This window comes from Taeniopygia guttata, chromosome 1A (assembly GCF_048771995.1).
Source record: "Taeniopygia guttata chromosome 1A, bTaeGut7.mat, whole genome shotgun sequence".
Lineage (NCBI taxonomy): Eukaryota > Metazoa > Chordata > Aves > Passeriformes > Estrildidae > Taeniopygia > Taeniopygia guttata.
Genome location: NC_133025.1, coordinates 32,838,200 through 32,852,092, shown reverse-complemented (window position 1 = coordinate 32,852,092; position 13,893 = coordinate 32,838,200). Strand labels below are relative to the sequence as shown.

At 40.5% G+C, this 13,893-nt stretch overlaps 1 protein-coding gene across 7 annotated transcripts in view; it reads right to left on the bottom strand.

The window, feature by feature from the left end:
• Positions 1-10,863: 10,863 nt before the first annotated feature.
• Positions 10,864-13,893, bottom strand: part of MSRB3 (methionine sulfoxide reductase B3) — a 79,027-nt gene continuing 75,997 nt past the window's right edge. For all 7 annotated transcript variants that reach the window (XM_072922803.1, XM_032744958.3, XM_072922809.1 and 4 more), the window contains one exon: positions 10,864-13,332. In XM_072922803.1, coding sequence (XP_072778904.1) covers positions 13,168-13,332 — 165 coding nt within the window. In that variant the 3' untranslated portion in view covers positions 10,864-13,167. The remainder of the gene's footprint in view (positions 13,333-13,893) is intronic.

Sequence of the window (13,893 nt, the reverse complement as noted above, 5' to 3'; positions counted from 1 at the left end):
CCTTCTCCTCATCTGTTCTCCCACATCTCTTACTTGAACTACTTTAAAGTGACACGTTGACACATGCGATGAAAGCGAGCACATCGCTCCAGACCCAACGAGCATGTTTCTCTGCAGCGTGGTGACCCCAGACCAGCTAGCACCCCCAGCCAGTGTCTGAGTGCAAATGCAGTGGACAGGGAGAGGGACATATGCCTAGCAGGAAAAACGCCAAAAACAGGGAGGTAGAAAGTCTTGGCCTCTATGGAGTAGTCAAGATATTGCTCTTTTACAGCACTTTGGATGCCTCCCTGGGGCTACTGAGTGAAAAGTAAAACTCTTACTGCTACTAAGTCACAGCCCGTGATGGCAGCACTTTGAAGGTCCCCTCTGGAAGAGTTACCCTCTGGTAACTTCTGATACCTGACATATATGTATTGATCCTCAAAGCCACCCCACCGCCTACCATCATTTTCAGCTGTGACACGCACCCTCCACCTGCAATCTTCTTCCTCTTTCTTCCTCTAAGCCCAGGTAGCATCTGCTTGCTCAGCTTCGAGTAGCAGGGGAGCAAGGATAGCATCCAGAGCAGGGAACTGAGGGTCTCCTGTGTGGCCATGCTTGTCTGGGGACTAAACCAAGGATTGTGAGTTAAAAGTTCCCCTCTCTCTGATTGCCCTCAGACAACTCATAACTGCTTTTGTGCCTTATTTTCCTCCTACATAAATTAAACAAGTCTATGGGTTCCCTGATGGGGTTTTTTTCTCCTAGGTTCTTCCCCCATTCTTACAGATTCAGTTCAATGCCCAAGACCAACTGTATTTGCTAATGTTTTGAACTAAATAATTTAAAACATGTTTTGAAGAAGTCCTGCTTCTCAATGCACTGCATCTTATGGAAGTGTGAAATCTTAGCATGAGGTTCAGACCAAATGCTGTAAGAGATCATTGTCCTCTCCCCACTGATGGTCATCCTTGTTCTTTGTCTAGACCGAGGAAATCTCCTTTCTTTGGTCCTTACAAAGAAATGCTTATCTGTAGGACAGCCTCCAAGCTCTCTGCAAGAAGTGAAATGCTGAACACCTTTGTAAAAATATTGATCTTCAGCACCCCTTCCTGGAACATCTGTTCCAGGGCAGCCTTTCTAATGGATGCCTTGAGCAGCAGGGATTACTCATCCTGCAGAAACAGCAGCACATGGCAGCTTGCTGCTTTTGCCTTCTGCTGGGCATACCTTTTTGGAGAATATGCACTTTTAAGGGATGCATTAGTTCACCTTTCAAATGATCTGGCTGTTTTCTGCAGCTTTAGAGGCTGCACATGGTCTGACTGCATCATCATAGGGAAATTGCTTGTTCCTGGTCAGTACAACCGTAAGTTAAATCTCAGCTGTTCTCTGTGTAAATGTGGACATCAATGCTATGTAATGTTACAGCCATTAAGACCCTTTTCACTATCACTAGAGTAAAAAAGAATATTTTCACCATAACACTTGTAAAATAATTATGCAAAAATATATAAATCTGCCTTTTGATCTGCTTGCAAAAGCCCCTACAAGGAGGTGTCATTAAGGATATTGACATTTTTCCAAAGTTAGCATGAATCTTAGAGTTTGCTATCTATTGAGATTAGCAAGGGGGCAGTTTTTAAAGAGGGCTATGGAAAATCGTTACAAAAATTCAAACCTGTGAGGTCATGCTCTTCCATAACTTTGCAAAACACCATGCATTTGGATTAGTTCAGACATCTATCACCTGTAATAAAAATATGAATTGGAAAAAAGCCAGTTCAAAGCAAGGCTTGCACAGAGCTTAGCAGCATCCCGTAGCATTCTGCGGTACTGAACCCAGCAGAGTAACTCAGTGTTGTACAGGAAGGTTCTGGCTCTTGCTTCCTCTAAAACCTCCTGCTTGGAAATTTCATTGCATCCCTCTAGTTCTTCTGTCACAAGAAACAGAGTTCCCTATCCATCTTCTCAACATAATCTTGTATTCTGGTCATCTGCCAGGATATTTTGGACACAGACAAAGAAGGAAGGTTTGAGACGGAAATAGTTAAAATCTCACTCTGACAGCCGCATAAGTGGGAAGCAGCCTGTTCATTTGAAAGTGTGAGAATGAAGCCTGCTGTATACAGTGTAGTGGGCATTTGTGTGACTTCTTAGTTTAGACATGGTCCTTCACAAGGTCACTGTTTGCCACCATTCCACCAGGTCTAAGCAGCTTTGGAATAGCTTTTTGGGAAGATTTTGTAACTTAAGTTAACCCTGACTAGAAACCACTAGTCCATTTCAATACTAGAACTTTGCCCTCAGCTCAGATCTACATGAATCATGTTGGGAGTTCAGCATATTAAAAAACATAGAAATGAGAGTGAATTGACCTCTAATTCCAGGGAAGTGTCACAGGAGTCTTGTCACCATTTAAAGTCACCTGCCTTGCAGCCCTCACCTTTGAGTTCACAGGTGTGCTGGCCATAGTCCCTCTTCTCCTCCAACACAGGCTATTTTTAAAGGTATTTTTTGAGTTTTGAGTATTCTGCAGCTGAGCTTCAGTCTTTGTTGTCTTCCATCTTTTTCTGTAGCATACTTAATGCTACGGAAAGACTAATGATATACCTACTTTCAAAGGGACCTTAAAATCTAAGAGACTGACAGTCTGCATGGAATCTCTTAAGTGCATCAAGGTGTTTATCACAAAGGCCTCTTTAGACAAAGCCTTTTCCATGCTTCCTGGCCAATTAAAGCTGGATACACACCCATTAGATCCCTTAGACATCTAAGGGACATACTTGTGAAGAGTTTGCTGAAGTTGATAGCAGAATTTGTCCCAGGACAGCAGGGAGAGCAAAGTGTAGGGTCACAGAGCACAAAGCACTGTGAAGGGGTTTGCAGAATACGGCCCTCAGGCATGAGAAGTGATCTTTTTGCCACATGCAGCTGAGTCTCAAACAAATGTGCTCTGCAGTATTGCTCATACAAATGGCATGGGGCTGCGGAAGCATGGAGGAACCATTTCTGCTATATGCTGTCAGCTGGTGAGAAATTCTGCAGGAAAGGAAGCGCACAGCAGCTCCCAGCTGCCTTAGGCTACAAGGCATCAAACCTACAGGCAGCCTTGCTGACACTACATAATTGTCCACAGGTAGGGTAGGCTGAATGGCACCCTTTGAATCACAGAGTTTCATGTCTCTGGCAAATGGAAAAGCAGACATCAATAGATGATGAATATAGTGAGAATTGTATTCTAATTGGAAATAAGATGTATATTACCTTGTACTGGATCAAATAACATGAAGGATTAAAATGGCTGTGCTGAATAATTGAGATCCCAGTTGTATAATTTTTCCTATCATTTTAAAGTTATGCCACGGAACCAGAAATATTCCACTAATAAAAAAGGTTGCTCATAAAAACGAAAAATATCAAAGAGCCATCAGTGAATAGGAACATTAGAGAGAGAAGAAGAATTTTCCCACTCCTCACTCCTTCTGTATATCCAAGTGCTACTTTATAAGCTTTGATTCTTTACAAAATTATAAACACAGATAAATTCCTGAGAAGCAGCTAGTGTACTCACGTCAGACATATGGTGATGTTGACAATTTCTCTTAATTTTCCACCCATGCATTTGAGGTGCTGTGTAATTAGAAAGTATTGGCAACACTTGATCACAGTAACAGCTGCATCCAGTCGTAAACTAGTGATTCAAAGCAGGAGTATTCACGAAGTTTAAGACAACTCCATCTGACGAATCGCTTTCTAAATCTAGGTGTGAGTAAAAAGATTCCTTTCTACTGGGAGTGTTTGTCCCCAGTGCCACACAAAACAAGGAGCTGTAACCAGAGGCACATTTGAAGCCTCTGTGTCATATTACTGGTAGGTTGAAATTCAGACTACAGCCTCTTTGAAAAGATAGTATTTTTCCAGAAATGTTTATTTTACATTTAGAGCTGTTATTGTTATTTCTTCTCAGTGGTGTAGAAGTCCAGTTGGAAGAGTTTTCTTTCCTCTGCATTGAAGCTGAAAATTCCTGGAAAGCTATGACAATATTCAGCATTCATGATTACACAGACAGACATATTTCATGAAAATTGCATAGGCTTTTAATACAGGATTATGAATGAGCTCTAATGTTGAAATTATATTAGATTGGATTTCAGAACGTATTTAACATATTTCCATACAGCAACCTTGGGATGTCTTTTCAATAACAGTGATTATTACAGGCAGGCTGTTTTTTAAGAAAACATTAGTTCAAGGTGGACAGGGCTTCCTGAAAAATGTTCTACATCTTTATGGCTGATGTTTTAGTTGTTTTGAATTAACTTTTTTCACAGCCAGAATGAAACGTTTCACCATATAATTCTTCATGCATGTCTTCAAACAAACCTGGAGCCTTTGCTGAGAATTTTCGAAGCTGTAATACAATCTGAGGCATGAAAACTCTTTGTGAGCTGAAGGTGAGCATTTTGCCCCAAGTTATCTGGTTTCTCTCAAAATATAAATATTCTTAGGTAACGTCTGTCATTTTAAAAATAGTGGTTGCCCAAGGTGATTTGAAGGCATCTCTAAGTACCAACCTGTGAACAATTCCAAGCTTATTCTTTTATAGATCTCCAACAGCAGACTGCCCAGCCCACAGATGTTGATAAGGACAAGCTGCTTGATCAAGTGGAATGGAGTTCAGATTTATCTCTATACACTGGCAAACACATTGAAATTATGCATTGCCCAGGAGGCATTTGGAAAGCAGAACTCCTTGGGATCTGCCTGTATGACAATTTCTTAACCTGTCCTCACTGCACTGGTTGCCTGAATGAGTGGCTCAGCTCTGCCATTTTGCTCGCTTTTCCTTCCTTACAGAATTCATACTCCTCCTTCTCTCTGGAACACCAGTGGTTTTAAATGCAGTTGATTTGAATATATCTGCTAGATTAGACTCAAGGTAACTGGGTACGCCTTTGGTGGTTCATGTAGTTGCCTCCTGGGGTTGCAGTGATTGTGTCTCCATATTTAACTCGCTGCCATAAAGAGCACATGGACTATTGTGATATACTGATGCTGCCTGCTATTTGTCTCTCTTCTACACTGGTGTCAATCTGATGTAAAGCTACAGAAAACACTTCGATTTTACCAGTGTGAGGCACTGAAAGACTTTCCTTCAGTCATTAACAAGTCTGATAGCTCTCATTAGTCTACTTTAGTCATTGGAGAACAGAGATGTGTGTTTCCTACACTGGTGGCATAAACACTCCCCTCACTTTTATACTGCTGGAAGAAATGTGTGTTTTCAGGGCTAAAACAGTAATCCATTCACAGTGCATTTCTGAAACCAACCCTATTCTATTCATCTCACTTAAATGGTCAAAACTGTGAAACTGGATGCCCCAGGTTCTACTCCTAACACCTAATAGAGATTCTTTGAAGGGATGTTTTGAAGACATTTGAAATAGGAAGCCCTGTGCCCTATTCTCACTGCTGTTGTGAAATTCTAGGTGAGTCCACACAGATGTGGATTTTTATTGCAGTTTAACATTTTTAAATACCATGCTGGTTAAGAATAGGCTGAATCCTCTAAAATTTTTTTTTTGCCCTCTAACTTGACCGATTAAATGTATCTACTAATTAAATATCAACAGGAAACAAATGTCTTCACAGAGGTAAAGTAGTTATCTATGGCAATTTTGGTTTGTGGTGTAAAAGCTAGGGTGGACAAAAATCCACATTCAGAAAGATGCATACATTTTTAAACAGTATATATGAACTCGTGCATGGCCACCCAGCGAGGGATGGAAGTGGCTGGAGACAGATGCTGTCTCCAGAGTGGACTTGATAAGGTATAGGAGACCATGCCTTTGCAGCCAAGCTGTCCCCAGGTATGACAATTCCTGTACCCTTAGACAGAGCAGGCTTGGCCAGTTAGCAAGAAGAGGCAAAGCTGCGCATTCTGCTCAGTCAGCCTCAGCTCTGCAATGCCATTCACAAGGGAATGGCATTTGCAAAACTGTACCTAAAAGTGCCTCCATTTGTACTAATAGTAACAACCTATCACAAAATTTTTTTTCTTGCCACCCAATATCAGCTTATTAAAGAATAATTTATTCTCTTTTTCTACTGGTGACTGAGGAGAAAATCTGACTTTTAGAAATCTCCATAGCCTGAATAGTTTAAGCAACTGAAAGATGAAATAAAATACCCAAAGGAAAGTGTAAAACCTACATATCACTTCAAATCTGGGTGTAGGAAAAATGCTGTTCCACTATGACCAAAATGCTTTTAGATAAAACCCACTACTGGGCACTGTCTTAGCCTTTCAAGAAATCACTTTCCACTGTAAACACTGACTGCAGTCAACACAAAATATTTATTCTTCTCATCTGAGAATCTTCCACATGCTTTGAGGTACTTGAGTTCACAAGTGAGAATACTAAATATCATCCCTGTTGCATGTGCATTAGTCAGCTCTTGGACGCTCTCCCTTGATGTCATGGTGTCAGCAAGGATGAGTGAAGCTGCCCTTTGCCCAGACTTCTGTTTGGTTTAAAACACCAGATTTGGTTGTTGCTAAAAGCACCTCCCACCGTGGATGTCCTTGTTTTCCAAAGTAAACAGTCTCTGGCGTCTTGTGACCTGAACAGCCCCAAGTGTCTGACCTTGAAAAACAAAAAAATATTTTATTTGAAAAGAAAAATCTGCAGCCTAAATAATTTAAGGCACTGCTTTCCTTCCTCAGCAGGATGCTGGAATGTCCAGGCTGTGGTAGGAGCTGCTTATACGCCACAGACATACATAGGAACATATTTGCCCTCTAATGATATATTAGGCAATGGCTTTGAGTTGGCAGGCTACTAAAAGCCCTAGGCAAACAAAGATAAAACTGTAATTTATCAACAGAGAATGCTGAATTCATGGTCACTGGTGACTGCTGGGACTAGTGGTAGCCCACAAAGCCGAAGTTGACAACATAAAGACAACGAACTCCAGATACTGTCTGGACCTTTCTCAGCTTTGGGGGAAAACCAAGCTGTTTCAATTTTCCCCAAGAAATTGTTCAAACTAGGAACAAGATAAAACGATCACTTTTCTCCAAATCCAGTACAACATGGCTCAAGCAGCAAGAGTGTATGAAAATAATGTGATTGCAACTACCTTCTGCAGCATGTAAAGGAAGGCATGCGAACAGAGCAGTGGGGGTGCATGCAGAGAGGCATCCGGGGCACTGAGGAGTCAGCAGTTTGGGCTTTTGTGGTACAAATCTCTCTTTTGAGAATATGGTCCATGGCTTTTAGGACTTAAATTCTCTGAACTAGTTATGTCAGGAAGTAGGATTTTTCCAAAGGCCCCATCTTCGTGTCAAAGATTTTAAGGATTCTTGAAAATATTTTATCTCACGTATGTTGAGACACCTTTCCCAGTAGTTCTTTCCATCCCTTCAGATTTATAGGAGCTTTTCATTAAAGTAAGTGATGTTAGACACATACCAAAACTAGGTTAAGAATTAGGACCTCTTTTTACAGGGTTTCATAAGTCTGTGTTATTTTGATTGTCCTGAGTTAAATGTGATCTTAATAGTGCCATGGTGGAAATCCATGCAATTTAAGGTGAATCAGAGGTGCAAACAGCATGGGGCAAAATGCAAGTTCCTCTTTCCCTTTTCCCACCCTCCATGTACCCTTCCATCTCCTGACTGATCTCTATATGGAAATCAACTGTTCTTACAGCAAAGAATTCAATCTCCTCACCAGTTATAGCATCATTGCCACAGTGATCTCCATGAACTGATCCAACTGATTTCACAAAAAAAAAAAAAAAATCAGTGAACAGCTAAGAAATCACCAGAGATGCTGGCTGTTAGAGACCTAGGGCAAATGTGAAGTGGAGTTCTGGAGGTGAAAGGATCTCTACACCATTACCAACCTTTGAAATTTCCCAGTCCCAGAGGTATATTTTCATGGGAAGAAAAAGCTGTTTCAGATCACATCAGATATTTTCTGCACTGCCCAGCAGTTATACCTGAGGATGTTTTCCAGATGTTTGTGTTTCTATGAAACATACAAAAATAAAGTTGTAAACTGGACAAAACAATACTAGAAATATAAGAACAAGGGCTTTAGGACAGCCGGGAAAAACATGAACATTAACCAGCCCACACACAAAATCAACTTGTCCTCTTTAAGAGGCCAACAAAGATGTATTTTATTTGCTTTCCAAAGAACTGCTACTTTTCCCAGCAGGTGGGCACATACAACTTGTCATGGCTCTCATACTGCCAACAGGCAATTGTTTGAATTTTGGGGAACAGATACTCCTTTCACTTGGGCATACAAGAAGTGAGAAGTAAAAGGTCCAAGCCAAGATGAAGCAACAGTTTAGACAGTTTTTATTCCACAGTGAAAAGAAAATAATAATGTGCCATTGTCTGGAAAACTACAAAGAGCAAAAAACTGAGAGTGCACTGGCTAAGACATCTGCAGAGTGAAATGTCTTACCTGTTTGCAAGCTATCTAACAAGAATAAAACATGACTTTGAAAATGGAAGCCTTTATAATGTCTTTTCTTTTCTGTAACTGTTTCTCTTTTCTGCTGGCTATATTGGCTAAGCAAAATGTCTGAGTAGACTGGCTACAAGTCCTAGGAGGTCTTTGGGGAAGGCTCCTGTATTTTTCCTGCTTAATTTGGGCTGCTCAAGTGAGTACTGATCCCAAAAATATGTGGACATAATGAAAACCCTTTTGTTTAGTGCACTTAATACTACACTCGTAGCCTGTGTATAGGGATTTCAGAGTGTCACCTGCCTACATTGCTTGGGGTTTGTCTGTTACAGTGATTTCACTTGGGCATGTTTGCAAGTATTACCTCATCTTTGTGGTTTTTTAAGTGACTGTGAAAGGAAGACAGTTGTTGGCTGCTGTCATGGCTTTGATCTGAAAATCCTAGTCAGGCCCTGTGGTGCATGACTTCTCTTTACAACAAAGTGGGAGCAAGCCAGACTGGAATGCAGGTCTTCACACATATAGGATTAGACATTTTTGCAGGTTTATTGTGGGACCTGTAGGTGGCCTCATTTTAATAGTCAATAAAACAAGAAGTATTAATCCAGTTCCCCCATGTGCTAAGCAACATTTTGTCATATTCTACTTGGTAGCTGACAAATTTGCTTCTGGTACTATTGAATACTCTGCCATTCATTTTATAAAAAGTGGGTATATATATCAAATCATTGATTGTAATTCAGAAATTGCAAACATCTGTTTTGTTTTCATCCTTATTTCCCTCTCCCTTCCAGACCATGGGTAAAGGACAAGAGGATTGCTGGCTATGCAGTGACATTAGCACAGACATTTTGTAACAGAAAGAACATTAAGAAAAAATGAATGTGTATCACAAATTCTGTTAGAGAAGGTCTTACACAAATTCAGTTGGGTAAATGGACTACAAAACAAGGTTAACTGAAATAAGACTGAGACCATTCAGTACAACTGACTGTCAACATTCACATCCACACTTGGCCTCATGTTTGTGACCATACATTCTTTGCTGCCACCCCAACAGAAACCCTGACTTAAGATGTCGTCTTATTTTTGTGCTGTAGTCACTCTGGTAAGGCCTCAGTTTTAAATACCTCATATAGACACATTGGGGTTTTGTTTTAGGTCGAGCTTGTGAAAAAGGCTTATGATTCAAGTGCCTTTTATATATGGAAGGCATAAAGCTGTAGCAACAAGAGAATCTCAAAGCAGATGATTAACTGGCCTCGTGTGGCTGATCCTGCCACCACTGCTTCTCCCACTCTGTGGCTGGGGCACCCTAGGAGCAGTTGGGAGAGTGTCTCTTACTAGATATTTCTCTGGTTTTGAAGTGGTGGGGTACACACGTGTTAAGAAAAACTGCATGTCATGCACTGCAAGACACAGCCTGCCTTGAGCTAGATGGGCCACAGAGACATCCCCCGTGTCTGCTGCCAGGGCAGCAGCACCAAAAGGATGAATGCCTCTGAAGATCTGCCTCAGCACAGCACCTCTGGGTGCTGACAGAATGGCCAGGCTGTGCTGGGACCACAGGGCAAAGCCAGCACGTGGCATCCAGCCCTGCATCGCCTTTTAGTGGGCACAGGTTAGTACCTCATTTAAGACATATCAAACTACTAACTTTTGAGAGGGAAGTACAGTGGATGGGTGGGACACAGAGTCCCAAGAGATTAATTTCTGGACTAAGAGGGATCATACTAAATTTGTAGATGGGTGTGCAGTGTGTCATCTAGACACTTGGCAGTGTTTGAGAACAATTAGCAAGGGATTTAATTTCAGTGTAACTCTGGTTTCCACAAACATAAACATGGAAGCCAGCTTAAGCATAGCCTGCAACTCCTACCCCTCCCTTACACCTATCTTTTAAAACTTGTTGCAGAGCTGATTTACCAAGTGGCAATAACCTGCTGCCTGTGCAGTAGTACTCCAAACCTGCATCCTTTGAGATGAAATTTTGGCAGAAACCAGCTTGCCAGATACATTTCTCCACTGCAGATGGAGCCTGAGCACTGCAGGGCTCCTATGACTTGCTTGCCTGCAACTTACCACATCCCACACTGAATCTTTCAGAAGAGGCTAAAACTTTTGCTAAGGTTCAGCCTTTCTCTATAAATTTCCTTGCTCTGCTGAGGCCTGGGTATTTGTGATAGTCTCTTGAAAGCTGGTAGGTGCAAGGATACCTGGTACCCTGCAGTGCTGTGTCCCTGCCAGAAACCTGCTGGAGATAAGACACTGTATGTATAATATTCACAGTAAGTTAGGGGAAAGCAAAGTAAAAGCAGTTCCCTAAGACACCCTGCAGCGAAGGATGCTGAAACATGACCTAAAACCAGATAAATAAGGAAGCAGAACAGAATTATTTATAAAGAAATTTATTTTATATTTGTGTACAGCAAATATATGAAAACAAATTTGATTTGAAAAATGTATATTTGATTTATTAAAAGTATTGAACCCTCTTATGGAAAGGTTTTAGTTATTATAAAGGTACAGAAGGCTAAAATTATACTCAAATAATATATGTGTGTGTACATATATATATATAAAAAATGTGCAATTTTATATATATATAGTATATATAAATAACGTGTGACTTACATGATTTTTAAGGTATCTTATTTAAACATCTGAGTAAAATAGAGATATTAGAAAATATAGTTTTCTATTTCTACACAGTTTGCATTCAGTTTTTATAAGCATCTAGACAGTGCAAAATTTAAACATACAGAAATATTCTATTATTCCATACATTGTGCTCAGCTCCAACATTTCCTCTGTCATGATCATCACCAGACTGAACCAAATTTGGAGGATTCAATACTAGCCTTTACTAGCATCTTCTAAGAGCAATAAAAGGAAATCTGTCTTACCTTGCACTGGGCTGCAGTATAGCCTGTGCACAAGAACAATGCATTTCCTATATTAAATGATCTAACTCCCAGAGATCACATACACCTCACCATATTGATTCATTTCATTGCATTCCATATCCTGCAAAAATAAATCTTCTGTAGGACAGCATACATTACTGTGTTCTGAAGCTTAACTAATATATTTCTTTAACATAAGGCAAGAATATACTGAAATTTAATAATACTTAAATCGAACAGCAATCTGGAATTAAACCACATTTATATACCACGTTTTTATAGATGCTGCCTTTTTAATGTTTTTTCATGTCTTTCTAATGTTGCTAAAAACAAGGAAATTATGACCATTCCATATGCTTTCACAGTAGCTATATTTTAACTGAAGGGTTTTTGAACTTTAGATAATATGTTTATTATCACTGACATAAAAACCTCAATCCTGCTTCCATAAAAATCAGTGGTTGCTTTGTTCCTACAAAAAAAAAAATTGGATCCAAACACGTTAGTCACAAAGTTTGCTAGTAGAAGTAAATACCATATTCATTAAGTCTCTCAGTGTTTAAAGGCAAAGTGGTAGCAAATACCGTGTAGTTTAGCTTAAAGAACAGTATTATGCACAATTCTAAGTGTTATTCAAAAAAATCGAAAAGCAGCTGTGAAAAACATCTCATGGGACAGTGAATTTTGCTACATGAAAATTTCTGGAACTGTGACAGGCTTTTTTCAAATTAATTCTTACACCAACAGTGTCACTCATGTCACTACATTGCTATTGCACAAATTAAAGACTGGATCTTGTATGCAGTATGCATTCAGACCACCTAATCTTTAAAACTGGATATGTCAGGAGGGTCTCATTCTTTCGCTGCATGAATTCCTAAACTTCTCTCTAGCAGAAACTGTCATGTTTCTGAATCCTTGTAGCAACCGACAAGATAAAGAGCCTAGTGTCATCCTTCATCTACTTCACTTTGCAAGTTTATCTCTGCACTTGCCCATATAATTACTCCCTGCAGATTTCAACTTTAATTCAGATTTGCGTTACACTTGTTGAATAGGCCTCACAAACAGACAAAGCTTCATTAGTAGCCTGCAAAAGTGAGCCTTACTAGTTAAAACCTTGGTTTAAATACCAAACAAAGGGGAAACACAGATGCTGAGACAATGTTTACATCCTCTCAACCACACCCTTGAAATTTTGGCAGTAAATTAGCCAAAGGATGGTTTTAACATCTCATCCACCTCTTTCAGTTGGGAAGGAACAGCCATAACTACAAGTTTTTGCAAGGTGCGGCTGATGCTGGGAGATGGTTGGATACATGTGACCAAAGGCTGCATGCCTCACAAGTCAGAACAAAGCAGAGATGTGCTAGGAATTCAGAATTTTCTTATGCCCAGAAGTTTCCTATAGACTGGAGATAAACACAAGTCCTATTTCCCAGGCAAAAACGAATAGTGTGTAAACCTAGAATAACACAGTATAAAGCATAAACTAACAACTAATGATGTAAAAACCTCTCAATTTAAAGATTCCCCAAAGCAATCTCAAAGAAAAGAAGAAAAAAGAAAACCTGTGGACTCAGTCAATACATTTTTCAATCCAATTATACCGTAAATGCACTGGTAGGAAAGGCCTCAGTTCTGAAAAGGTGAGGAAGAAGGATGGTGCAAAATGCTTTCATACATTTGAACATTCTTAGGATATAAGAGAGCAGGCAACTTGAAAACTAGAAAACATTCCTTGTAAGCTGTGTGGGATCAACGCAGTTTTCTCCAGGCTTTGCTTCATCCTACAGCTCAGCTTTGCCTGTTTGGGCAGGACTGGCATTAACGCTGCCTTCTCCAGCACTGTTCTTGTCTGCTGGCTTGAAAGATAATGAAGCAGAGTTTGTGCAGTACCGTTTGCCAGTTGGGCGAGGTCCATCATCAAAAATGTGCCCCAGGTGAGCACCACACTGAAACAAAACACAATAGAGGATCACTGTGTCTGTGTGTTGCTCCTCGGCGGCATCCCTGTGGCGGTAAGCAATGATGAGCAGCTGCTTCCAAGGAAGCATTGGTGCCTACATCGCCCTTCCAAGTGGGATTTACAATCTACATTTATTTGCAGGAGTGATCCAGGAAGGTGATCTGAGATACCACAGGCACCTAAGACTCCAAGACCAAATTTCCTGGGTGTTTCCTGTCATACCACTGCATATGCTTGGTTGGACCATCTGAGGATCTGCCTGTTTTTGTAATGCTTTCATGGCAGCAGCACAGCTAAGAACATGGTGGTGAGGACAGCACTGCCCATGTTTCACTTACTGCTGTAAGGATATCTGTGTAAGAAAGGGACAGCCTCAGCTCTGGGCTCTCCTCAGCCTACAACCATCTGCTACAACCCTTGGTAAAATAACTTAAACCCTTTGGTCATCCTGGCAAGGACCTAAAGCACTAAAGATATTCTTTGGAGTGTGTTCTCACACTTCTTTCTTTTTTCCCCCTTCTACAGCCTGACACTCTTCTGAGCATCA